This window comes from Mustela nivalis (assembly GCF_964662115.1).
Source record: "Mustela nivalis genome assembly, chromosome: 3".
Taxonomy (NCBI): Eukaryota; Metazoa; Chordata; class Mammalia; order Carnivora; family Mustelidae; genus Mustela; species Mustela nivalis.
This window is the reverse complement of record NC_139022.1, coordinates 174,969,177-174,996,877: the sequence shown is the minus strand read 5'-3', so window position 1 is coordinate 174,996,877 and position 27,701 is coordinate 174,969,177. Positions and strand designations below refer to the sequence as shown.

Sequence of the window (27,701 nt, the reverse complement as noted above, 5' to 3'; positions counted from 1 at the left end):
CCCAGCGCGTGGCCGGGCCGTCGGGGGGCGGCGGCGGTGGGCGGAGGCCGGGCTGCGCGCCGCGCGGTGGGGGAGAGGCGGGCCGAGGGCCCCGGTCGCACCCGCCCCCTCCCGCGCGCCGGCGGCAGCGGCGGCGCCGGGAGCAGCCCCTGAGGCCGCCGCCCGGCCCGCGCCCGCGCGTCAGCGCGCCCAGCCCGGGGCGCCGAGCTCCGCCCGCGCCGGAGGCCCCTGCGCGCAGCTCCGAGCGCGGCAGCCCGGCCGGCCGAGGCGTCGCGGGGGTGGGACGCGGGCGGCGCAGCCCCGGCCGGGCGCCCCGCGAGCCGGCCCGATGTGGCGGGAGGCGATGCGGCGCCGCCGCTACCTGCGGGACCGCGCCGAGGCGGCGGCGGCGGCGGCGGGCGGCGGCGACGGGCTGCAGCGGTCCCGGGACTGGCTCTACGAGTCCTACTACTGCATGAGCCAGCAGCACCCGCTCATCGTCTTCCTGCTGCTCATCGTCATGGGCGCCTGCCTCGCCCTGCTCGCCGTCTTCTTCGCGCTCCGGCTGGTGAGTGGCCTCCCCGCGCGACCTGCCCCGCGCCTCCCGGGTCCCGACACCGCAGGGACCCAGCCCGGCGAGCCGCGTCCCGCCGGGGGCTGGCCCCTCGGCCCGCGGCTCCCGGCCTTCCCTGCCCGCCCGCGGCCGGCCCGGCTCGCCTGGGCTGCGGGCGAGAGAAAAGTTTCCCCGGAAGGTTCTGCCCAAAATAAAGTTGCCGGGGTGCTCCCCAGGTGGACGGCCGGGGCGTGTGCCTGCCCCGGCCCCGCGCACCCGCTGGCCGAGCCCGCCGCGCCGACCTCCCGGCGCCGCTGCCCGCAGCATCTGCCCCCGGAGCGCCCAGCGGGCTGCTTCTCGAGGCCCCTGCACGGCCCGGAGCGGGCGGTTTAGTTTAGATGGTTCGGGAACTCTCCGGAGCTGCCTTCGGAAGGTGGTTAATGGCGAGGGAAATGGAAAAAAAAAAAAAAAAAAAAAAAAGAAGAAGAAGAAGAAGAAGAAAAAAAAGGGATATTATTATACACCTTTGCCTTGCAGCTCGTGTGTCTTTCTTGCCGTAGACCGAAGGAGATGGGGTGTTGACCTGTTGGGAGCCCCCATCTGTAGGTAGCAAGCACTGACGGACCCCTGATTTCCCGTTTCTAGAGGGGTAGTTAATCGTGTTTACTGTTTTGTGCGGGCTATTAAAGTGGCTTTCATCACTGGGAGCCTAATGCAACTCAACAGCTGATGCCAGTTTTGCCAATTGATATTTTTCGAGCAGGAATCCTTGGCTCGCTCCCTTGGGCGGAGAGGGAAAATCTGTAGATGGCGGTAAACTTCCTGTTACCGACCGTTCTGGTTGTGCGGGGCAAACTTTTGCACCGCCTGTGGTGATGATTATGTATGCGCTGCCTGTGCCAGGCGTCGCTTCTCCAGTGAGGTATTTTTGGACATCGGTTGATCTGGGGATGTCTCTACTGAGTGATAGTTTTTAAGCTTAGACTCTAAGCATGCACCTGTAGTCGTGTCCACCGAGCAAAGAAGTGGTTGTCGGTTTGTGTTTCACCGGGTCTGGCAAATAGCTGTCCTTCGTGTTTGGCAGTTTGTTTCTGATATCCTGAGCCAGATGGTGCGCAATTATTATGCATGGGAAAACTTGTTATCATCATAGGGTTCTTTAAAAAGTAAAAAAGTCCCCCCCCCCCACACACTACTCAAGAAGTGCTGTCTTCGGATGGCGTTCAGTGAGAATAAAGAGTAGAAGGTAGGAGATGAGGATGCCACAGACCGAGAACTGGTTCTTAACACGTGGTTTATAGGCTTTACCTATAAAGCAGAGAGCACCCCTCGATCCCGTTTCCTGGGTGTGATTTCGAGGCAGTCCTCACACCCTTGTAATTAGCCTCGAATGCTCCTTGGAATGGCATCTTGATCTCCACCACTTTTAAGACTGGAAACTCGGTCTCTAAAAGCATCTTCTTTTCATTTCTGTGCTTGCAGGGAAGAAAACATGTCAGTTTTCCCCTGGAAATCTGTTCTCCCAGGACATTGCTGCTTGTGATTCTGTTGAATCTGTAATTCAAACCGTTCTAGCTTGTTCTCTTCCAAATGGAAAAGGAGGAGCAGGTGACGGCCTATTTATAGCACCATTAATATATTTAAAGACAAGGGCGAAGTTCCCATCTCCCGGACACACACCACTTTATTTTCTGTGATACAGATCTCTACCTTCTTCAGCTGTGCTGATGGCGATGTTCTCGAAGAGGTCTGTCTGGGGTTCCCAGTACTCCAGCCAGAGCACCCTTCTCTGAGTTGTTTCGAGCTTTGGATTTGTCTTTCCTTATACAATTCTTTTATGTTCCGCTTCACGGGGTGTCAAGTACTGAGTGGTATCCTTGTAAAAGTTTATCCAGATCTCTTTACTTTTTCTTGAGAAATCAGAATTTCCCACACTGTCTTGGCATCCAGCTAGACTGTTTCAAGCACCGGGGAGGCACTCCCCGAGGCGTGGCTGTAGCCCAGAAGGATGGCCAGAGGCCACAGAATGGACTCTTACTTGCTGTACCTGGTCCACAGACTGACTGCTGGGTCCATCTTTTGAGGTGAAGAGCTATGCAGAAATGTTCCAGAATCGGGGAGTATGCCTGGGGCTGGTGTAGAGTCTCCCTTCAGGTGGGACCTGGGACTGCAGGGCCCAGTGGGAGGTTGAGAACACTTGGAAGCAATGGGCACTTTCCTTGGATACTGGATGTTGGGAAGGACTGGGACAGTTCTGAGCTCTGGACAGCTCATTTCTCTCTTGCTTTTAGTAATATCATAAACAGCAGTTCTACTGTCCGAAAAATACTCTCCATTCACACAGTCAAAGATGGAGTATTGAAAGATGGGGTGGTGTGCACAGGTAGAGCTGTGTTCTCACTGAGTGGGGTGAGCTCATGTCTCAGGCCGACCAGAGCTGCGCTACCTCTGGAAGATGGAAATAGTCGCTTGGGGCCGGGCCAGGGTTCCACCTTCGAGCACTTTACTAGAATAGCTGGGCTCTGATGTAATTCAGGAGCTCGGCGGATCTATTTTTGCTGCCAGAAATCTTGGACAGATTTCTTCTTTCCCATGAATCTGCCTGATTTTGGTTTCTAATAGACTTCCACCAGTTCTTATAGTAGAAAAAGTCTGGCAATCTTAACGCTCATCCGTCCTCTCCTAGAACATTTGGATCACAAAATGGTCTCGGCATCGTCCAAGTACATAGTGATGTTCTGCTGTATGTAATTGCCTTTGTATGAAGTGCTTTGATACAGCTGTTCAAAAAGAAAGCAGTAAGTTTTGTCTTGACTTACTGTCTCCCTAACTGACATTATTCACAAACCCATTCCCTTCATTTCTATGTAGGATGAGTCCATGAATCTCTATCAGTTAGTCTTGAAGTTAAAGTAGTTCTTGAAGTATTTTTATTATAGTATCAAAATAAATTCTGAATTGAAACTTTATCTCACTTAAGTGTTTTCTACATAAAAAGCTATTAATTAGTTGTTTTTTTTTAAAGCTATTCAATAGCTTTAATCCCATATTTGTCAGGAAATATCTAGACGTGAAATAAACAGGACACCTGATAGGATGTCTTGAATTTTAACATTTTGTTTAATAATATGAAAAATATTTTCTCTTGCTTTTCATGGGCATTTTAATGATAGTACAGGGCATGATGGGCAAAAAAGACTTGACACCTGGCATCATAAACTTGGAACTAATGAGACCAGACTTTAAGTTCTAAGTCTTAGGAACTCACTTCATTTTTCAGGACTGATTCTCATTGCTAAGTGCATGGAAACCATCCATCAGAATTAAGTCCTGTCTCATTTATTATGTCCAAAATCAGCATGCTTTTCTCAAAATTAGCCTGCCATTGTTAGGAAGTTGACATGAATTTTTCAGTTTGTCAAAATACAAGCTGCCTCTGACCAGATTTGTTTTAGGTAAAATTTATGATTAGAAATAGTTAATATTTCAACTGGAATGGAAAACTTTTACTCTCATAAATTTTAAATAGTCAGATATTGCAATAAAATAGATTTTTTTTGGCTTGAGTATGATATTGCAATCTATAGAAACATATGTACTTTGATTAAATATGTAAATGCATGATTTGAACTGGGAATATGATCTCCTTTCTTGCTTTTACATGATTTGGTGAGGTAGGTCTTTCAAACAATAACCATAAGTGCTTGTCATTCCAAATCGATTTTCCAGCATTGGGTGTTTTTTCTAGGAACAGATATATCAGTGTTTCTTTTAGCTATACATGGAAAAAGAATTTTAATCCTTCCAAAACAAACAAACCCAGTCATTGTACAGGGAAATCGGTTTTATCTTTCCAGACAATATTTCAGCGCCCCCAGTGGGTGGAAGGACATCTGTAGGGACAAACTCAATTCTTCACCCTTTCCTTGGAGGGTTAGGGCTGGAGAAGGCAACGGAATGTTCTGGGATCCTCCTTGAGAGATGCAGGAAATTCTGTGCATACTTCCTCTAGTCTCATAATTCTGGGGATGCATGGGAAGTAGTGCCTGTTCTTAGGAATGGGAATAGAGGTAGCTAAAGATACACCTTCTTGCGGATTTCTGTGCATGCAGGAAAATCTTACGTGGCAGGTGTTTGTAATTGCAACCAGTAATTCACAAGTCATTTTAGTTATGATTTAACTGTTGTTTAAACAAAAGATAAGGGAAAAACTGTAATTTTCTGCAGGAAAGGTGGTTGCCATTTAGATGGCTAACAAGAAAGGCTCTGGAAGCCTCCTTGGGGTATTAAAATGCATAATTAAATATCTGCATGGTACCTAGTCTTCTCCCTTTAAAAAGGCAGAGAGGGTAATGGTTGAGAGCATCTATCTCCATTGACCCTTTAGCTTTGTCCCTTTCCCTGTCTGTGATCTTTGGCAAATTGTTTAACTCTCTGTGCCTCTGTTTCCTTGTATGTAAAATAGAATGGTACCTGCCTTCTTAGGCAGTGGTCCAAATCAGTCCATGTGAAGCACTTAAGGGTTATGCCTGGCGCGGAACGTACCCCCAGGAGCTGCTGTCCCTAGTGGGTCTTTTTTTCTTGCATTTTTATCATTGCTGTGAAGGAACATGTCACACAGCCTTCAAGCTGGGAGGGCGCTCATTCTAGATGAGGACACCGAGCGAGACCCAGAGAAGTGAGGTCCTTTCTTCAAGGTCTCCCAGGTGCAGTGCTCTGGCCGGATGTAAGGCGCTTGGGTTTTCATTGGGAGCTGTACTGGACATGGGTGCAGATCTGGAATTCCCAGCCCCCGTCCGGCACGAGAGCAGTTTCCCCATTGGGAGATCATCCTGAGGTGAGTGTCCTCAGCCATCATTCTGTGTGATGGCGTTACATACACGTCACCGCTTTTCTGCTTTCATGTTAAATCTCGGTAGAGATGCTTCCTGATGAGGAGCTCAGTGAGGTGGGAGGTGGGTGTCATTTATTTTCATTATGCTGAATATTCCCAGCATCTTTCCCATTAAGCGGAGGATTTGTCTGTGGCCATGCTTTGATGTCTGAGAAGTCACTGGCATAAATCCTGTGGCGCGTAAAATCATTCCCGATTGATCCATGTGTGAAATCTACGGATTCTTCCTGATATTTTTACGTTACTGTATTTGAGAGGTAATAATACTGTTAGCACATCTGTTACTCTGTTAAGGTAAAAGCTACTCTGTTAAAGGTATCTGATGGCGGGATTATATCACTTTGATATGTTTGATCAGTAATGGCTGGTGGTAGAGTTCACACTGGGTGTCTGTGAATGATCCACTCGTCCTTTCTAGAACTCGATAGCGGCATCAGCAGGCACCGTTCATTGGACTTCCCTCCCGCTCCTTCACTGCCATTTATCGAGCGCCTCCTGGGCCAGCTCTGGGACTGGTGGCCCCCTGGGTAGTGCTCCCGCCAGAAGTGGCTCATTTCCGATGCACTGATGTCATCCTTCCATTCCTGTCTCCCTCCCCAGGATAACCTCTGAGCCTGGATGTCAGGGGCTGAGAGCACCTGCCCCTGACCCCCTCCAGCTCCACAGTGTCCCTGTGGCGGCCCTCCCCCAGAGACCTCTTCCTCCCTGAGTGCTTACTCAGCTTCTCCGTCTTGAGCTTCAACAGTCTCGCCTTTGCTGCACGTTCCCACCCCTGCGGGTTTCTGCCTCTGACGCCCGCAAGTGCTAGAACACTGTGACGTCATCTCACCACCGCTTTACCGTCATCGGACGTCCAGAATAGTCTTGTGAGCTTGACTTCTCTCCTCCACTCGCTGTTAGTTCTTTCCGGGCGGACCCCGAGAGCCCCCCATCTTAACGAGGCACTAGCCGTGGCCGAGGCGCGTGGCGAGTGGATGTGGAATTTATGGGGTGGGTCTGGTTTCCTTCGCAGCTGCTGTTGCCATCACGCAGCCTACAGGTTCCCAGTGCAGAACTCTGCTGATGGACCTGGATTGGGGTCTGCTCTGGCACATAGTGTGTGTTCCTGACAGATTAATTTACCTGCTGCAGGCTCAGATGCTTTATCCAGGAGACAGTACGAGGAGCACAGGCAGGCTTGGGAGCTCTGGGGGCGTTGAGAGGGTTGAGAAGGTTGGATCCTTTGAACGTTTAGCACATTGCCAGGCGCACATGCACCCAAAGCCAGTGTAGGTCACTGTTGTCAGTATCTTTGTACCACAGATGGTTTTCCTTGTTGAGGTCTCCTTAGATGTAGTTCTGGCTGAAAACCACATGAAGACTAGGATTCTTCAATCTGGGTTTGAAGGAGCACGGCATGTGTTTCTAACAATCTGAGAAACGTTGTGCATAAACTTTGAATTACTAACCATAGATGGAGAAGCACAGTTTAATTAAAAGTCACAATTTGACACAAGTTTTTTTTTTTTTTTTGAATTTTCTAGTGCTAAAACTCATGCCACATTCACCTGCTGCCCTCATGTCTCCCAATTTTGTTAGCTTTGGGTAATGGCATATAAAATTACCAAGAGTAATTAGATATTTACAATGTGATTTCTTGGTTTTAAACCAGGAAATTGACACACCCCTAGGAATTCTGGCTTGCAACCCCCAGGTGCATTTAGGAGGAGAGAAAAGGATTGTTGGGTCAGCTCAGGTGTTTTGTATTTTGACTAAATTGAGGGGTGGATAATGTTGCTTCTCTGCCCTCTTTGTATAAGGATATGATTTAAAAAAAAAAAAAAAACCACAAGGAAGGGAAAGAGGAGACGTTCTGAAAAAAACTTCCTGAGTCTAGCCATTGCTGGCAGCCCTGTAAATAATTTTGTTGTTGTTGTTCCTACCTTTTACTTGGGCTTACACTTCTGACCCTAGAAGTCATACTCAGGGGAGAGAGTGACGGAAGCAGTAATGGGAACCATGACCTGAGAAGGCATTGTGAGCAAAAGCCAACTAGTTTTCTGACTTTGCCCAGGTCTCTGGAACAATGGTATGGTCCAAGATAGAATTAGAGTATGGACCTAGGTCGATGCTCTTACGGTTACGGAAGGCCCCTTGTATCTTAGAATTGAACCACATCACTTTTAAAAAACTTGGTGCTAGGAATGGGAATTGTCAATTATTAACACAATTAAAACATATTCGATGAATAATTTACTGTATTTGAAACATGCAGACATAAAGTACAATAGCTTCTTTTTAGAACAGTGAAAGTCCTGGGATTTCTCAAGATGGTCATTGCCTGAGAGAATCCTATGAATGAATCAAATCTCTGTGGTCACCACCTGCAGGAGGTTGCTGGTGGGGAGGTCGTGGATCAGCGCTTTTGGGACCGGCTGTTGACCGCAGAGGTCTCCTACCCATTCCCATAATGTCCTTTACAGCAGCTACAAAAAGCCAGAGCTCCAAGGCTCTGTCTCTTATTTCTCCGTTCCCACCCCCCAAGACCGAATTATCCTTGTGTGTGTTTTAAATGTCTGTATTATTATTTTGTAAAGCTGTATAAAAAATAAGGGGCACAGTGAGATTTCAAGCTGCTAACGATCTGCGGACATTATAAAGGAAACATTTCAGACTAGTTCACTACTAGAACCAATAATGATGTTACTTACATATTCAGAGAATAAAGGAATCAGGTGAATATTAACAAAAGAGGTAAGAGTTTCAGACGTTTGGTGGATCAGATGTCTAATCCTTTCCCGTCAGTGGCTTGCAGTTAAGTCAAGCATACAATAGCCATGTTCATTAGAATTGAATGTTAGGTATACAAAACGGGATTTGACCAATTTGATTGTTCTTTGATTTTTTTTCTTTTTTTAGATTTTATTAATTTATTTGACAGACAAGTAGGCAGAGAGGCAGGCAGAGAGAGAGAGAGAGGAGGAAGCAGGCTCCCCATTCAGCAGAGAGCCTGATGCGGGGCTCGATTCCAGGACCCTGGGATCATGACCCGAGCTGAAGGCAGAGACTTTAACCCAGTGAGCCACCCAGGTGCCCCTGTTCTTTGGTTTTTAAGCAGGATTCTCATCAGTCTCTCTCTGGATTCCTTATTTATTTATGTTAAAATAAACACCCATGAACCCAGTCCAAACTAAAATATGTCCAGTAACATAGTTTAGTCCGTATGTTGCCTCCTGTCCCGTCCCTTGCCTGCCTCAGAAGCAGCCTTCATATTGTACTTTTTGTCATCATTCTGTTGGGGTTTTTTGGTTCATTTTATCATATACATCCATGCATATGTACATACAAATACATATTATATATATTACTGCATGTGTATGGTGTGAGGTAGTGATGGGATCATTTACATTTTTCTCCTTAAGGTAAATGAATTTTATTAACTGCATTTAGCTATTTCCCCACATTTGTCATATATCAAATTTCCATATATGAGTGATTTGTTATGTGTTCTCTTTTGTTCCATTGGTTAATTTTTGTTTGTTTTTATCCCAGAGTATTGCGTGTGTACACACACACACACACACACACACACACACACCCCTCTATAATTACTAAAGCTTTATAACCCGTCTTTAGATTAAGCAGGGCAAGTAACATTCAGCTCCCTCAAATATTTCTTGGTTACTCTTGACCTTTTTTCTTCTCTACAAACTTTATAGTCATCATTTGTCAATCTCCGAGGGAAAACCTCAACTGGGATTTTGTTAGGGTCATATTGAATCTATTGATTCATTAATTAGAATCGATATTTTATGATGTTAAATTTTTCTGCCCATGAACAATGGAGCATCTCCCTATTCATCTGTGTGTTTTAGTGAAGTTTTACAGTTTATATATGTCATTCTGCAACTTGCTATCTTATGCTTTTTATAAGTGAAACGTGCATTCATGTTTCCTGTGTAGATAATCATATCACCTGAAGTAACGAGAGTTTTATTTTCTTTTTCCTAGTACAAAGACCATAAGTTTCTATTTCTTATATTATTTTGTGGGCTAAGAACTCTAGAATTATATTGACAGAATTGGTGATCGTGAGTTTCCTTGCCTTCATCCTAATTGTAAAGAGAGTCTCTTCATAGTTTATTTAGGATAATATTGGTTTTGTAGATCTCCTTTGAGATTTCCTTTTGATACATTTTACACAAAAAGTTTAAATGTGATTGGGTGTTGAATTTACTAAATTGAAGTGATTGTATATGCTTTTTAAGTTGTTTTTTAATCCTTCTATGTAATGAATAATAGTTATAGATTTTCTAATATTTAACAATTTTTATGTTCCTGAGGCAAACCACATTTTCATGACATCTCATAAAATTTTGGATGGGATGTGCTAACATTTCAATTAAGGGTTTTGCAAATACATTTTTTTGTGAAGTGAGTTTGGAATATTCCTTCATCAAACTATCATTTTTTAAAAAACATTTTATTTATTTATTTGACAGAGAGAGAGATCACAAGTAGGCAGAGAGGCAGGCAGAGAAAGAGGAGGAAGCAGGCTCCCTGCTGAGCAGAGAGCCCGGTGTGGGGCTTGATCCCAGGACCCTGAGATCATGACCTGAGCCGAAGGCAGAGGCTTTAACCCACTGAGCCACCCAGGCTCCCCAAACTGTTTCATTTTTTTAAAAGTTTTGATAGCCTTATAAAATAAATCAGGAACCATGTCTTCTTTTTCAGTTTTCTGTAAGAGTTTAAGAGTTTTGGGCACATTGGAAAGAGTTGATAGAGTTTGCCTGGGAAACTACTTGGGCTTCTTGCTTTCTCTGTAAGGAGAGTTAAAAACTTTCATTTTGGTATTGTTGATATTAAACGGATTGTTCAGTATTTCTAATTCTATTTCTTGAGTCAGTTTCAATAAGATACTTCTAGGAATTTTTGTTTTTCATCCAAATTGCCAAATTTAATGGTATGCATTGATAATACTGTTCTCATTTACATATATTCTGTCTTTGGTTTTGATTTATAACATTGTTGCTTTCTTTTTTACCTTTCTTAATGTCATCATATGTCTGTTCTGTTTTAACCTTTCCGAGAGCCGTGCCTTGTCCTTGCTGATCCGCCGAAGAAAGATGACACAGGGGACACTGAGTCTCCAGACAGGCGGTTCCAGGGTCCCTGACCCCGGGGGCTGAGAACTGATTCTTCATTAGACCCAGACTCTTGTCCGGGACATCGTCCCCTTGTGTGCTGTTTTCTCAGACCTCTGAACCTTCCCTGTTGATCACACCCTTGAGCCCATCTGGGAATCTTCCCCACTGGGGACTGAGCAATTGCCTCTGCCCATTGCCTGTCAGAGACAGAGAACCCAGAACTTCCTGGAAGCCTAGAGCAGTCGTAGGGCAGGCTGGTATTTCTTCTGGAAACACACATCTCTCCAGGGGTATCAGCTTCTCATCTGTGTCATTTCAGGCATCTGCATCCAGGTGTCTGTCCGCGGCCATCGTCCTTCGTTCCAAGACACGCTTGCAAGATTTGCTGTTCCTCTGCCTTCTCAACCCATTTCTCTCCCTCCCACACCCTTGCCCTTTCTCAGCCGGCACCTGCTTGAGTGACACACTGTCTGGTCCTCTCTTCCATGTGGCGTTCTGTCTAGTTGAGGAGATTTCCTGGCACCGCACTCTTCACTGGGCTGTACTCGGAGACCCCTCCGTCCGTCCGCTGTTCAGCAGTGGGCGTGGTCTCCCCAAAAGGCTGAGTTTTCATCCTCTCTCACCCTGGAACCCAGGCTGAATCACTTCCCTCTCACGGCCTCGCAGAGCTGTATAGTTCTGGACTGTGTTGCTTCCGCTTCATTCCTCCTTCTAAGCAGGAGGAGGTTTTTCTCCTTTTCTGATCTCGTGTGTGTGCTGTGCTGCGTGAACACATGCGGCCAACAGCAGCGAACACACACTGGTCACATTTTGTTCAATGACCTCGTCCGGAGTAGCGGTCTACACACATTGGCCAGGGACGAGATCGGACACACTGCCTATTTTTTTTCCAATGACGTTTTATTCAGTATAGCCTGGCCATCATTTCCAGGCCGTGGAAACACCTTTCTGTGGCCATGTCTCTGGTCCAGCCACAGAGTTAAATGGTGAGACTGAGACCACGCGACCAAAATTAAGCCTCAAGTACTGATGACCTAGCTCCTTACGAAGACAGTTCTCTGAGCCCTGCTCTAGACTTAGAATTCTCTTAGGGCATTGCTTGCCTTCCAAGAGAAATGAGAAACCCGTGTTGGGCCTTTGCTAACTTGGTTGCCATTTTTCAGTCTCTGGTGACAGTGTCCTTGCCTCTCCCGCCGGCTGGCCGCAGTCAAAGCCGTCCACATTAGGTTTTGTCATGCACTAATTTTTTTGTTGTCAGTGAAGATGTTATAGGCTTTGATGGGCTTACAAACCCCAACTTTGGCCCAACACACCAGAGGATTATTTCTTGTGCACACATCCTGGCCAGGAGGGAGCTTCTGCTCAACTCAGTTCCCCGGGGAACTGGGGCTGCAGGCGTCCTTCTCACGACAAGCACTTTTGTTAATCATTGCGCCACAGAAAGGGCCATGCGGTGTGACCTCACACGGGCATTTCCATGGCCCGGCCAGGGGGCACCCCCGGAATTCTGCTGGTGTTTCATTGGCCAAAGCATGGTTACTTCAAACTTCCAAGGAGGTCAGAAAGCGCTTCCCAGGAGGAACCTGCAAGGAGGCAGTAGCGGGTGTTTCCGAAGCTCTCGGACCATCCCACTTTCCTTTGCTTTCTCTGGGCTGCTTTTGTTGTTGTCCCTTGTGCTTGTTTTGTTGTTATAGCTTCTGAAGGCGGAGATGCAGAGTTCCTTGCTTCCAGCCTGCTTGTTTCAGTGGAAAGCTGGTCGCCGCAGGGAGCATTAGGAACCAGCAGAGTCGCGCAGGACCTGAGCGCCTGCGTCCAACCGAGAAGGCCTCCTGGGGGGGGGGTTCCCGAGAGCGGTTACCCTTGCGTGGCACCCACCTGTGCGAGCCCGTAGCCCAGTGCCTGGTGAGGGCCCAGGTCTGGGCTGCACACAGATCCCTGGAGAGTCAGGGCAGGCTGGGGTCCCCCAGGCTCTTCCTCGTGTATCTCCGACCGTCTGTGACCAGCAGGCTGCCCTTCCTGGGGGCCGCTTTGCTTCCACCTCCCACATCTCGGGCGAGCACCCCCGGTGCCAGCGCCCGTCTCGGAGCATCCAGGGAAGGGGGATGCTGGGAAGTAGCTTTAGTCAACGTGACGATAGAATGATCCAACACAGTCGACTGCTTGTGTCCTGGGCACCGTGTACACCGCTGTGAACTCTGTTTTACTTCTGGATAGAGAAGGCAGCAGCAGGATCACGCTTCCACCTAACGTGATACAACTCTTCTCTGTGCAATGGAAAACAGGCCAGCCATCTCCCTAAAAGAGGATGCAGAGGGCCACTTTGTCCACTCTAGTGATGTTCGTTTCTCATCTAAGGACTGTGTCTTTTAAACATCCCTTTTCTTCCAGACTTGAGTATAGAAGCTACTCATACAGTACTCGTGTATCTCATGTTATAGCAAAAGCAGCAGCAGAAGAATAATTGCATGATATGCACACACACATGCACATGCAAATACATTCATACCAGCCCAAGGAAGAAATAGTCATGGCTCCTGCCACGTTCTCCAGCTGATCACAGGGATGTGGCTCGTATTCTAACATCCTCCTGCTGCCCATTCCGTATTCCTTTTGCCCTGTGCAAGCACCTTATCTAATTCCATTTCCTTGGCAGTTGGGGTGTAAACAGTTGCTTCACCTGGTACTTTGCATATAGATTGTACTTGTTAGACATGTCCGAGAACTTTTATCACTGGATACGGGAGCAAACGAGAAACACCACAATCTCCATTCTGTCATCCTCTTGCCTTCCCTGCCCGCATTGTGCACGAGCAGCCCAGTTTTTCTTGGTAGTGTCCATCAGTCACCCGGCCGTACTAAAAGCTCTTCTCTACCCACTGGTTCAGTGACATTAGTCGCTTAGAGCAGCCAGATAGCAATCTCTGTGTCCAATTTAATGGAAACATTATTGAGTTCCCTGGTGGAGGCTGTCCTCCTTTGGCAACTAAGCCCTCAAAACTGGAACAACCTACAATTATAGGATTGAGAATGGGAGTTTACAGGAGTGGACGGCCACTCCTGCTTCCACTCCCTGATTCCCAGACCTGTGTGGATCCTGGCGGTGGCAGAGTCCGTGTCTTGCCTTGGTGGCTGTTCCCAAGCATCTCTTTTGTCCCAGGGAGTACCTTCAAGCCTACCTGGTGTCGCCCCTAGGCTGGTACCCTCACTGAGTCTTTAGAAGCTCATTCTCTCCTTCCATGAAGGAAGCTGCTTTAGGGCGATGAGGAGCAGGGTTAGGTCAGTGAATTCCAAGAGCATAAGCTCATCGTCATGCATCATTTGCTGTAAATGAATGTTTCTGTCAGAAGCCATGCTCTGTGAAATACCTTGCGAGTGGAGAGCTCATGGGGAAAGTCCATAGATGGTGCTTTGGGTGGAAGCATTACGGACAGGAAAGCAAACCCGTGTCCAAAGTAGGTTCAGTTGAAGTGAAAATAAATGTCTGTGCCATCCATCAGTTGTAATCGACCCGCCATGGCTGGCTGGCTGGTCCTCCAGAGGGTGGCACACTTAAGGGGCTTGGAGTTACAGTGCTTCCGTTGTCTTTTTTTGGGTGGCCCTCAGTGTATTCTGCAGAATCAGGCATCACCCAGACCTGCATTTGTATTTCCTCAGGCAGCAGGTCATAAGGAACTCTGCATGAGGATGTAGATGTAGCTTGAGGGGGACAGGGCAGGTGGTGTGGCCGTACCGGTGCCTATGAGTACCGGTGACGTTTGCTCCTACAGCTTACTTGTGCCTTCAGAGTCTACCTGAGCCCTAGCTCATGCAGCCCCCCTCCGTCTGCTGGTGGGGTGCTGCTGTGCACGTCTACTTCATGGCTAGGGGGTCACCAGACAGTTCCATACACATGAGTAGGTTGGACTGCGGGGAGACTTGGTGATGGTCCATGGTCAGTGTTCAGTCCCTTTTGAGGTTGGTAATGAGTCAGCAACTGTTTCTCAAAAGGAGAGTATCTGTAGAATCACAGAGAATTCTTAGTAAAGGACTGGTTTGGATGGAGAAGCGGGTTCTTTCAGGGAAATCTGTGAAGCCAAACTTGGCTAGTCACCGTAGGTGACCAAGATGGAGCAACTCGATGGAGATGTTTCTGGGAAACCAATACTTCTGTGTAACTGCTACCACTGTGCTTCTGCGGCTGCGTGTCTGCTGGACCACTGTTCCCCAGTGGCTAGAAGTTGGGCAGAGGAGCAGGAGGCTATGAGGTGGGGCAGTGAGGACAAGCTGAAGCTTTGCCTGGCCCTCTGTGGCTGCCCGTCATCCTGTCCGACTTTGAAGACTTTTGGTGAGGACTTGCTTCATTTCCACCTTCTAGCTCTGGTACAGATTCCTCTTCCATTCCTCCCCCCCGCCCCCCCCCCCCCCCAGTTTAGAGTTATGCTTTTTGTGTTACAAATATGTGATTATTTTTAACTTCTGTTTTTGTTACAAACTGCTAATTTAAAATTGTGATCATGGAACATGGGTCTCTGTAATACCTCTTCTTTGACACTTTTTGCAAGTTTTCATAAATATTCCATGTGCACATGAGATATTGTTCTTCCTAAGGATGAGTGTGGAATTCCTTATTTACCAATAGGTCATTTATTAATTATTATATTCAAATATTTTGCATCTTCTTAATTTTGTTTGTTTTTACTTTTGTTTGCTTGACCGATCAATACCTGGATGGAGATGATGAAATCTTCTGCTCTCGGTAAATTAATTTACTTCTCCCCCTAGGTCTGTACATTTTTGCTTTATATATTTTGAGGCCATTTTATGAGTTCATAGATGCTTAAAGTTATTTTCATTGCCTTAGAATTGAGCATTTTATCATTTTATATTTACCCTTGAAGTTTTTAGTTTTTACTTAATGCATATTTCACTTGTCTTTTTAAGCCTGGAAGTTAGACATTCATTATTATAATTTCAGATAGACAGTGTATGTTTGGTTGTGCCAATGTATTTACCATTATATTTGTTCACCGCCTTCTTCCAATTCATACAGTCCTTGTAGGATTATATAATTTTTTAGAAGTTCTTTTAAAGCAGGTTTCTCAATGGTAGATCCTGTTTTAAAAATAGTTTTTAAAAAATGTTTGCATTTTTGCTCTTATTACCAAAAAAAGCACACGTTTTCTTGGTGATATAAGGTTGACTGTTTTTTTCCTTCAATAATTTGTCTTCACTGCCTTGCACTGTTGAAATTTCTGCTCTCATGCGAACTGCTCTTCTTTGTGGGCAGTCCTTCCTTTCTCTTTATCCACTCTTAGGATTATTTCTTTTATCTCTAATATTTTGCATTTTTACCATCATAGATATATGTATGTCTTTTTGCTTACCTGGTTGGAGTTGGTTTTTCATTAGTACTAGTGCTAATTAGTACTAGACATCCTCAAGTGATCTGTCTTTAGATATTTTATGTCTTCAAGTCTCTTCATTTTGTAACTTGGGAACTCCAATCAGACATGTTAATACCTTCTTATTCATCTTATTCTATTCTCTGTGTCTTAGGCTTTTTATAATTTTTATCTCTTACATATTATAAAGAAATATGTATATTCTTTTGTTGCATTGTAAATAAACTCTTCGGTTGAATCTTCTAGTTCACTGATTTTCTTTTTAACCCTTGCTTTTTTCTGTTTTCTGTCTCTATTTTTTTCAGTGGTTGAACTTTTATTGACATGATTATATTGATCAGCTTTACAGGTTCCATTTTCTATGTGTTTGTACCTGATCGATTTCTGTTGTATGAGCATCCTTGAAAGTACGTCCTTTATTTCTTTAAATGTGTCAAATACAGCTATTTGGTATTCTCTGGCTGTCACTTTCAGTGTCTACAGTCCCTGAGAATCTAAACCATTTTTTATTTCCTTGGACACTCGTTCTTGGTGACTGATCATTTTTGGCGAATTTTTTTTAAGATGTTGACTGATTTTAATTGCTTGAAATACTGTGGTTCTTTTTTTTTTTTTTTTAAGATTTTATTTATTTATTTGACAGAGAGAGATCACAAGTAGGCAGAGAGGCAGGCAGAGAGAGAGAGAGGAGGAAGGAGGAAGCAGGCTCCCTGCTGAGCAGAGAGCCCCATGCGGGACTCGATCCCAGAACCCTGAGATCATGACCCGAGCTGAAGGCAGCGGCTTAACCCACTGAGCCACCCAGGCGCCCCGAAATACTGTGGTTCTAAGTGGGAAAGCTTTTGCCTAAGAATAGTTAGCTGCTCTTTCCAAGATAGCTGGGATGTACCCCAGCTGAGGTTTACTCTGGCTCCCTTTGTCCACACTCGCTGTCCTGTAGATCTACACACTGCTGAGGTTCTCAGCTTCGGCATATCCTGGGCACCTGTTGTCTACAGGGCAAGGCTGGTTCTCATTCCTCCCAGCTGCCCCTGGCTTTTGTGGTATAGACTTCCTGTCTACATACCTACCCCTGCTAAGGGTTTAGCACTCATATTTTCTGTTTCTCTGTTTTGTTTTTTGTTTTTTTATGGGGATGGGTAGGGAAGTGAGTTGGAGATCTTGTCTACCACTTGTAGAAACTAGCAGTCCCTTTAGGAATATTATTTGGAGTCTAGTTGTAGAAAGGAGAGTTCTTTAAAGTCTGATGCCCCATGGGAACCATTTCTTATGTAAAACACACTTATTTCATGTTTTTATCCATATTAAAATGTGAGTGAAAATGCTGGCCTGTGTAATAGGAACTGAGAATAAATAAATATGGTCAAGACCATATTTTTAAAATAAACACAAAAAATTATAGATATGTGTAAGAAAAACCAGTCTGCACCTGCTTAGAAAGATGTATCTTCCACTATTTACAGCTGCATAAGGGACTTGTTAAGTGCAGACAGAATTATGGCCTAAGGTCTGGTTCCTTTTGCTAGATGTCATTTGACTGCATTTATGTGGGTCTGTTTTATTCTGTTGATCTATTGGTCTGTTCTTCTGCCAGGACCATCCCTGTCTTGATTACTGTAGTTTTATAGCAAAATTCAAAGTCCAGTAGGGTCAGTGCTCCAAATTTTTTCTTGTTCTTCCATATTGTTTGCTGTTCTGGGTGCTTTGTCTCCCCGTGTAAGCTTTAGAATCCATGTGTCGATATCTACAAAATAACTTGCTGAGGTTTTAATTGGGATTGCATTGACTCTACAGACTAATTTGGAAAGAATTTATATCTTGACCATACTATCTTCCTGTCCATGAGCATGAAGTATCTCTCCATTTATTGAGGTCTTTGATTTATTTCACCACAATTTTATAGAAATATTTAATCAGAATTTTTGTTTATTCCTTTCATACCTCATGATAAAATGGAGTAGGACTCTATATGTGGAAAAGAATGAAAAATACATTTTCTATTATATCACACACATACATATATTATATATGAATGAATGAAAATATATATCTTTAGTCAAATGTTTATCACAGCTAAAAGCTCATTTATTTTTACCCTGTGACAACCCTTCAAAATAATTTGTGGTGATCAATTATGATTTAGAGTGCAAAATGGGCACCATTCCAATAATGAACGGTCAGACCAGCCTTGGTGAGAAAGTATTGAGATTTGAAGGAAAAAAGGCCATGATGGCCCTCATGGTAATAATTTCTGTTGTTTTTGGTACACCTGTATGTACCCAGTGCCCACTAGCCTTGTGGTATCCGTGTTGCTTTTTACATGAAGAGACAGGTTTAGGGAAGCTCAGTGCTCAACCCGAGTCACACGGAAGTAAGTGGAGATGGGACCTACCTTCAGTCCGTTGGACTTCAAAGTATTTTTTAATAGAAAAGCAGTGTTTTGCACGAGACTGGCCTTTACCATATAAATGAAAAGTAGTACTGATTAACAAAAAAAAAAAAAAAAGAAAGGAAGAAAAGAAAAAGAAAAAAATGCACATAGAAAAGAATGAAAATATAATCGGTTGCTCTATGGAAAAGCCTCTAAGAAACCAAAGAGCTGTCACCGAACACATGAAAGCGACGGGTACTTACTAGGCCTCGCAATTAGAAGCCCTCCAAAATTACTAGAAAATGCATTGAAAAGGAAAGGATAAGATGTTCCCAGGGAACAAGCAAGAGGGACCCGTTATCATTACATAGATGATGCCATGCTCACGATCTCCCTATGAAAAGGCATTGTCACTTGATCTTAGCCAAAAGGCCGAGAAGCGATGAAAAGGCATTTTCATACATTTCATTTAGTTTGCATTGTAAGGTATTTTTAAAAAACATTTTTAAAGGCATTTGAATACATTTTAGTAGCAATAAGGGCATTTTTCTACATTTCACTTAGTTTGTGTCATATGGAGAATTTTTTTTTTTCTATTTAAAGCATGTTTTAAAGGCATTTGAGTACTACTACTAAAGGCATTTTCATATGTTTCATGTAGTTTGTGTTGTATGGTGAAGTTTTGTTTCCACCAAGGGAGGTGGGGTTGGGCTGCATAAACAGATTTCATTGAGATTGACAGTGTTTTTAATGTTTTAGTTCATTTTATTTTAAGCTATGCTGTTTGTTTTATGCTACAAATTTTGGAAACTGAAGTACCTCCGAAAGAAAACAGCCACGGGGTGTGCCTCTGTGGCTTTGTCCGTGGTCCTGTCCACTGGGAGTGGACCAGGGCAGGGAAGGAAGCTTGTGGTGCAGGCACGGTAGGCCTTCCCGCATTTCATTTACTTCCCCTGGTCAGGGGGACACATGATGCAGCAGCAAGACTGGGAAGGATTGTGGCTTGTAAGCTTATACACTCTTTAATGAATGCTCTACTGTTTTTTTTTCTTGATGCCCTATAAAAGATGCTATTTTGTGGAGAAGTCTTTATTAAAACTTGTTTGGAGTTTGAGTTCCAAAGGCAAATGCAGACTCAGCTGCTGGCTGCCCTCTTTCAGAAGAGCCGGACTCTCCTGTGGGCTCGGGTTGGGCAGTGTTTGGGGCCGGCAGCCTCGGGAGCAGCAGCGGGCTGGGCCGAAGCCCCGGGCCAGCCGGGAGCCCGGCTTGCCCCTGGGAGGCGGGGGGATGTGGGTGAAGCGAGAGGTCCTCCACCGTGCAGGGTCCAGCTCTTCCGGTTGCGCACCTGCCCCTGGGACACCACACCGGCTCCCAGGGATCGTGGCGTGTGACTTAGGAGCCGTGGAAGCCCCTTTCCTCCCTCAAGATGGACTCAGAATTATAGTTTACAACTGCGTTAGCATCAACATGTGTGTGCCCTTTGACCCCAAGAGCTTATGTTTTTTTGTTTTGATTTTAAAAGACATTAAAACACATTTGTGGACTCTTAGAAGTACTAGGGGACCCAGACACTGTGTCTGCTGTGCTGCATGGGGAAGTCACCTTCAGCCCAGACGAGGCACTTCTTGGTGATGGGGACCCCAAAATTAAAGAAAAAAAAAAAACGTATATGTGATAGAGACTCCAGTATTTAAGACCCGAAACAGTATCAGGTGTATCTGTCCTGGAGCCAGCATAACAGGACCTTGTCCTGTCTTTGTCTTATTCCCGTTAGAGCCGCTCCGAGACAGGGGCAGGGAGAGGCCAGGCGATGCGCTTCCCGACGCCACTTTCCGATCGTTTCCGTGGCTTCACGTGCTAAGTTTTGCTTCACAGTCATGTCCGTTTTCACATCATTTTCGGTCTCTCTGGAGACATGAGGGCCAATGAAGTCGACGATTGTTTCTCCCCGGCCAGGGTTGATGGAGTAAATGACCGGTCATGCAGGACAACGGCCGTCCCGGCGACCTAGGGGCGAGCTCCGTGTCTACAGTTCAGTCCTTTCGGGGCAGTTTAACATTAAGTGAGATTTCCCGGCTCCGTTCGTGTAGCAGGTGGTGGGGTCTCAGGCTGGATGTCCCCAGAGGACATGCGGTCACGACCCCGAGCCCATGTATTTGTGGGGTTGCAGCGTGGGGAGCCCTCGCCGCTGTGGCACCGCCGAGACCCTTTGCCCTCATTGCGGTGTGGCCGAGGGTGTGGGTGCGACTCGGCACCTGATCAGGGGCGAAGACAGCCGTGGCGGGGGAGTGAGAACCCCCCACCGGCTCCTCCTGTCTCCCGCCGGCTCTGGAAACGCACATGCCTTCGGCCCCTGGGTCTCGCTCGCCATCCGCTGCGGGGACCCCAGCCGCCCCCCTGCCCCCCTCCCCAGCTGCACCAGCCGTGGAGACTCATTTCCGTTCTTGGGGTTTCTTTTTCCTCACCTGTGGAATCGCGCAGACACCGTGCCCCCCACGGGGGTGTGGTAAGTACATGACGTGGTTGTGTGTTGTTCTGTGTTGCGGTCGCCGTGGTGGTCGTCTCTTCCCCAGGCGTCTGGAGGCGCGTGTGATGGTGGCGGAGAAGGGGAAGCGCGGTCAGCTGAGCCCTGCGGGCGGGCTCAGGGCCCTTTCCTTGCCCCATGTTAATCCAGAGTCTGGGAGCGATTTGGCGGATCTGCTGTGCCTCCCCGTGTCCCCGGGGCTAGGGGTTTGGTATCGGGGGAGGCGGGAGCTGGAGCTGCCGATGGCATGGCGTGAGCCCCGTACCCGCGGGCACAGGGGAAGAGCTCGCCGGGCTCTGAAAGAAGAGCCCCACAAATCCCGGATCTCACCATCTCTGCTCTTCTGAAGCCCCCCGGGAAGTTCTTAGGGTTCTGCCCGTCTGGGTTCTTGGATTGAGGTGCATCGGTAGCTCCCCGTGTTCAGATGAGGGATGGAGACCTTCGGTGGCTTCCAGCCCATAGGGAGTGCTGTGCGTGGCCTCATGCTTTGCCAAAGCGAGAGGCTGAATCCATGCCATGGTAATGCAAGGAAGCACCACGTCTGCCGCACTGAGCGGACATTGTATAGAATGGAAATAGTGTTCCTTTTGTGCGTGTGGGGCTAGAAAGGGATGGAGGGAGAAGGAGCCTTACTGTGCAGAAGTGGACCTCAGAAAATACATCGGGGGCGAATGCTGCTTGCTCATTTTCTTTTTGCCGCTGGAGCACCGGACAAGTGGGGAGGTTTGCCAGCAAAACGGCACATTCTTCTAAGTGTTTCCTGCTCTCTCATGCCTATACTTAGTACTTTCTGACCCTTTTCTCTTAACCTGCGATCCTGTTAAAACATTAATTGTCATGCATTAAAATAAAAGCTCATCACTTGAGAGACTCAGACCATTTTTAGATTTTTAAATAAAACATTTCAAACCCATTTGGAAGCCTTAATTTTCTAAGGCAAGGGCATTTCTGGTCCTCTGATTCAGGCAGTGAAGTTGCTGGTCTTATTTTTACCCTGATAGTAAATATTCTTACACCCACTTTTGAATAAAATCCATTTCTCCATTTATCAGGGAAAATCTAAATTTGATGGTGTTGCTGTTTTGCATAATTTAAATATACAATACTGAGTTATTTCTATAGAGAAACATAGTGATTTAATGGGAAATTTAAATTTTCAGACGTTCAGACCCTTCTACTTCTGGAATAATTTTTACATCTCGATCTATTTGACATTGATTCATGTTGATGACATTTGAGGACATGAACTGTGGGTATCACATGTTGCTAAATTGTGCCTTTGCAATATTTTCCTTCCTCTTAGGAAGTCGAAGACCACGTGGCATTTTTAATAACGGTCCCGACAGCCCTGGCGATTTTCTTCGCGATATTCATCCTCGTGTGCATCGAGTCCGTGTTTAAGAAGCTGCTCCGTCTTTTTTCCTTGGTGATATGGCTGTGTCTCGTGGCCATGGGGTACCTGTTCATGTGCTTTGGAGGCACCGTCTCTCCCTGGGACCAGGTATGGTGTTAAAATGCTTTTTGTGTTTTCTTTATGTGGTTTGATTGATGACATACTTGGTTCTGCAGACCTGACCCTAAACTGGAAACAGGAGACCTGTGGCCAAGAAGAAGGTCTTTCGAATTAGCCGCGTTAGTGTGGCTTTATGGCTGAAGTCAGTCCACACCTGCTTGGACTTCTTAGATCTGCCAGCAGCCAGGGTGCGGGCCCGGGTCTTACCTTGTCACTTGGTTGAGATGACCGGGTCCAGCTGTACTCCTCGTGCTGCACTTGGCTGCATGGTGTCCTGGTTTCTGAGTTCTCTGTTATTCCAGGATCCGTCTGGGATCAGAGCCGTACCTGTCAGTCTCAGACACTGGTTTTTGCCTTGGACTCTTTGTCCATTACCAGATCTTCCTCCTTACATACAGACTTCTCTGACACTGCTTTTCCATCAGTCTGATTTTGTCATATCAGTAGGATGGTTTCAGGCACCTACTGGAAACCCATGGTTCTTCATGTTGACCCTGGGAGGTTCTTGGCTCAGGAAGTCGCTACACCTGGACGCTGTTAGCTCTTTAGGACTCGCCACTGTGTGCTGCCATGTGGATGCACACTCTGGACTGCCTGAGGAAGCCCTGGGTTGTCTCCGGGGCAGGGCTGGGCTGCAGGCATGGTATACAAGCTGCCAGCTTCGAGCTTGTAATCAAAGCCTCGAGGTTCTGCAGCCATCCAGGAAGAGAGTGCATTGGGCACTGAGCGGGCTGTCACAGCGTTGGTCGGACATCAGAGTGAGGGGTGAGTAGGAAAGGAACAGGGGCCAGAAGTGGGTAGAGGAGAAAGCATTAGGAGACCAAGACACCAGTAGGGAGAATTCCTGTCGAGGCCAGAGGAGAGGAGAGATTCAAGAGGGCAGCGGACAGAAGGGCTCAAATACCAGGGCCGGGGGAGAGCGTCGCCACTCTGCCATTGTTGGAGAGAGCCCTGGGTGAGGTTTCCAGCAGGTTCTGTTGGGAAGTGTGACAGGGTTCTGCCTCATGGCCTCAGCCAAGCCATCATCCCGTTTTGGCCTCAGTTTCTCTTGCAAAGGGAGAGGCCTGGCCTCAGTTTCTCTTGCAAAGGGAGAGGCCTGGCTTAAGTCAACTTGGTCTCTCTGGCTCCGAAGGACACTGTTGTGGACGCAAGAGATGGTGGTGCTGCTGTCTTTTTCTGCTGCTCCCCTGGTCAGGGAGGCTCCCAGGCCAGTGTCTCCATCACTGTCCCCTTCAGGGCCCTGGCAGGGCTGGGTATGCATCCCAGGCTCCCAGCAGCTTCCTGGCCCCACCTCCCCTCTGTCTGCACGCCGTGCTCTGGCCTCACGTGCACATGGGACAGAACCGGGGTGCTGGCCAACAGTGGGACCCACCCAGCGGCCTGGGTGTGCACCAACGCCACCTCCTTTAACAGTGTGACTTTATGAGAGGCCTCACTGTCTGGAAGGGAAGGATCCTCTGTTTGTTCTTTAGTTTTCCTTTTGTTCCAAGTTCTCTGAGCGTGTTTTTCCATATGAATCACAGAATCAGCTCATCATGTCCAGTGAAAACTCCTGTTGAGATCTGGAGTTTTATCTTAATATATTATATCATATAACATATAAAATATATTGTAATACCTTTATAATATGTGATATATTTATAATATAAATTATAATATAATTGTATAATATATATACAGTTATATAATATGTTAATAATATGGGATTTCTTAGTTTTTGCTTTGAATGATATGAAGTGTCTAGAAAATAATAAAAGGATACTATAAAAGCACCCAGAAATTTGCTATCCTATTGTATTGAGACTTTCCATGGAATGATGTGGTATGTCTGTCCAATAAGTACGATTTTCTTTTATGTCTGAACACTTTTTTTTTTCCTGCATCAAATCAGTAGTCATTTTACTTGGACTTGTTCTTAGATACCTAACTTTTTTTGTTGTTGTTTTATAAAAGGGATTTTTTTTTTCTAATTACCTTTTCTATTTGGTCAATGTTGACGCGTAGGAATACTGTTGATTTTTATGATAACCTGTATTCAGCAATCTCAGGGAATTCTTACTAGCTCTGTTAATCAATCTGAGGGTCTCAGTTTATCTATACAGACACTGTTATCATCTTAAGATAATTCAAGAGAATCTTTTTCTCCCTTTCAAGTCCTTGAGTCCATCCATTTGCATGCATTGTATTTTCTAATTGTATCCCCCAGGACTTGTCATGCAGAACCGTAGTTTCCAACTGCAGCATCTGTAACTTCACCCGTCAGGTTTCCTCTGTTTTCGCGATTACAATTTTAGTAGAACCGATCGTCAGGAGGAGGACCGAGGAGGACCTGCAGCGGCTCTGGAAGGTTCTGCTCCCACGTGTTCTGTGGCTCCCATGTGACCCTGTAGACCTTGTCAGAGCAGCCTTCCCCGCCTCCTGGTGCCCCCCACCTGGCGACACCCCTGACCCTGCTGCAGGTGTTCCATCGCACGTGTGATGAGTGACCGTCCCCCGTTCTAGGACGGACACGTCCGGGGGTGGCGTGCCTGTCTTCGAGCGCTCTGCCGAGAGCGGGCTCGCTCCGTGTTTCCGTAAATGTGCGGCTCTAGTTCTTCTCCAGATTTGTTGTCGGATTTTCTTCTTCTTTTTTTGTTTTCGGGTCCACTTGTTCTGATTTTTACCTTTTGGCTTTTTGGCCTTCATTTGGTTTTACTGCTGCTGTCCACCTGCTTTAAAAACAAATCTCTTGGAGTATCTTCCCTCTGTTTCCTCAGTGATCCATCTCCCCCAGGCGCCCAGTTCGCGGGTTACATGTCTCAGGGTTGGTTCTTCTCGTGCTCGGATGTTCTTGTTTCCAGGCTCCTGCTGAGTCGGGACGGTCTCACCTCCTCCTCCCCACGTGATCCTCCCCCCTACCTGCCCCACTGGCCCTGGGCTCTGGCTGCCTTCCTGTGCCTCCCGGGCGCTGGGCAGAGTTAGCTTCTATGTGGAGCCTGGGCCCTGCCGGCCTGGCCCAGCTCGCGGCCTGCAGCACAGCCGTGTCTGGTCCAAGCTCGGGAAAGGCCCCAGCCAGGTCCGGGGGTCGCAGCTCTCTTTTGGCCACTGTGCCTAAGCTGGGGTCTTGGTCATGTGTCTCCCTCTCACACGCCTTGCCAGGAGACGGACACTCGGGCCTTCTCTGGGATTTGAAATCCTGCCTCAAACATTCAGTGCAGTGATTTAAAATGAAATTATTCGGTCCCGTTACCCAAAGCCTCGCCTCTGTCAATACCAGCACCACCGATGTCGGCCCCTCAGGGAGCACTAGCCTTCACGGAGCACGGCGAGAGGTTCCCTGTGCCGAAGGAGGAGGAGTGCTCAAGGGAGGGCTCCCACGGGCAGGGGTGAGTTCACCGTCCTGCCTCGAGGAGGTGCGGGAGTGAGCCGGCATAGACGGAAGGCACAGTCCCCACGGGGCCACTCCCTGCTGACCCCCGCTGCCCTGGGGTTTGCTGACTTGTTGGAGGGACTCCCAGAACTCAGGGCAGGCTGTCATAGTTGTGGTTCGTGTCAAGGAACGAGGACAGACCGACATCAGCCAAGGGAAGCGTCCAGGAAAACTACCACGTCCGGAGCTTCGTGTCCTCTGCCTGCGGAGTCACGGATGGCACTGCCCTCAGCTGCTCAGCGTCCCATGAGACACCGAGTATCACCAACTGGGGCATCCGGGCTGAGCCTCTGTGTCTGGGGGTTTTGCTGGGACTCGGTCTCCTGCACCTGGCAGGGCTGACTTCAGCCTGCAGCCTGGCGCTGCATCCGAGAGCCCCAGCCTGCAGCCCTCCTAGACACCGCTGGCCCCGCGTGGCCCCGAGGACGCCCCTGCCCGGATCATGTGTAGACTGTGCTGGCCCAAGCCCGCGGGCCACGGAGACCTTCCGGGGCTGGAGAGGTGCTGGAGCCCAGGGCAAAGGGCACGCCTCCCTCCGGGTGAGATGTCCCTTCTCCGCCCAGATGATCCGAACAGAGAGCCTCGTCATCAGCGTCTCCAGGGTCGAGCTCAGAATACCCCCGGCTCGCATGCAGTTGTGAGGACGGGCCCAGGCCCTGCCCTGTGTGCCCTTCCTGCCAGACCCTCACCCACCCCCGCGTGGCTCCCTGGGGGGCACTGTCACACCCCTGCTTTCAAGAAACAAAGACGCAGGGTGACAAGGACCTTGCTCACAGCTGAGCGGCTGGCGCACTGGGGAGCACCTCACCTGACGCCAGAGGCCTCCCTCCCGGGACCCAGGGCTCCTCTGCTGGGAGCCATGTCACGTCTAGATGGGACGGTAGCCCACGTCTAGAAACAAACCCGACGGTCCCACCTGCTGGGGCCGTCCTGCTGTCATCAGTGGGGAGCAGCCAGCGTGGTTGCTGGACGTCCCGCTGCAGGAGCAGGGCGGCTCCCACCGCACGTCCTCCTCCGGCCCCATGCCAGGGGCGCCAGGTCGGAGACACCCTGGCGTGGTCCAGTGCCCTGCCTCAGTGATGCCTTTCAGCCAGCCTGAGGAGGAGGAGTCGTGCCACGGCTGGTCTGTCTTGATCAGGCACGAGGGCTGATTGGGCAGCATCCGGCCTGAGGAGGTCCGGGGGGCAGAGGGTGGCGGGCACCCAGGAGGGTCAGTGGCGCGGTGTGGACGGAGGCGTGGGGAATCCCGCAGAAGGGAAGAGAGGAGGCCTGCGGCAGTGTGCCCTCCAGCCCCGACGGGGCCCGAGTCTCCCTGCCCACCTTCTTTGACGTGGTCTTCCACCCGGTCAGGCCTCTCTCCATGTCCCCTTCCACCCGTGCTGCTGGCTGCCCGCCCATGGACGTTCGTCCCACGCAGCTGAAAGACGGTCTGTTCTTGGTGGTTCCAGCAACTCCGAGGGAAATCGGCGGGACATCGCTGGGTCTGTGGCTCTGGTTGCTTCATGTGTTTTAGATGGAAGACCCGTGCGCACGCCTCGGGCCCGGGCTGGTTTGCCAGCACGCCCTGCGCCGGGCTCCGGCTTTCCCATTGGTAAGCGGGTAGGCGAGAAGGACAGTGCTGTTGCTGTTTCCCGTCTTATTTCCCGTTTTATTTTCCTGAGTGGTTTAAAAATACTGGAGCAGTGTTGAACCGAATGTTCGTGGAGGCTTATATAAGAGATTTGTTTTCTCTGTTCTGTTAGGCAAAGTGGGATCCTTTCTTTTTTTTTTTAAGAAACCAGTGGCCATGAGTACGGGGCGGATCGCTCCCTCTTCAGCACATGCCTGTGCAGTTTCGTAGCGTAGCTGTGGTCCCTCTGTCCCTGTGCCAGAGCCTCTGGGACACGGGCCTTCCTGAGAGGTCAGCCCCAGACGAAGAGGCTTAGTGAGGTTCACAGAGAGTGTCTCCGGG

The 27,701-nt window shown here is 47.8% G+C and overlaps 1 protein-coding gene across 1 annotated transcript in view; it reads left to right on the top strand.

Moving 5' to 3' along the window:
• Positions 1–201: 201 nt before the first annotated feature.
• Positions 202–27,701, top strand: part of ADCY2 (adenylate cyclase 2) — a 406,568-nt gene continuing 379,068 nt past the window's right edge. The window contains exons 1-2 of the mRNA XM_082723386.1: positions 202–547; positions 22,132–22,329. Of these exons, the coding sequence (XP_082579512.1) occupies positions 329–547; positions 22,132–22,329 (417 nt within the window). The 5' untranslated portion in view covers positions 202–328. The remainder of the gene's footprint in view (positions 548–22,131; positions 22,330–27,701) is intronic.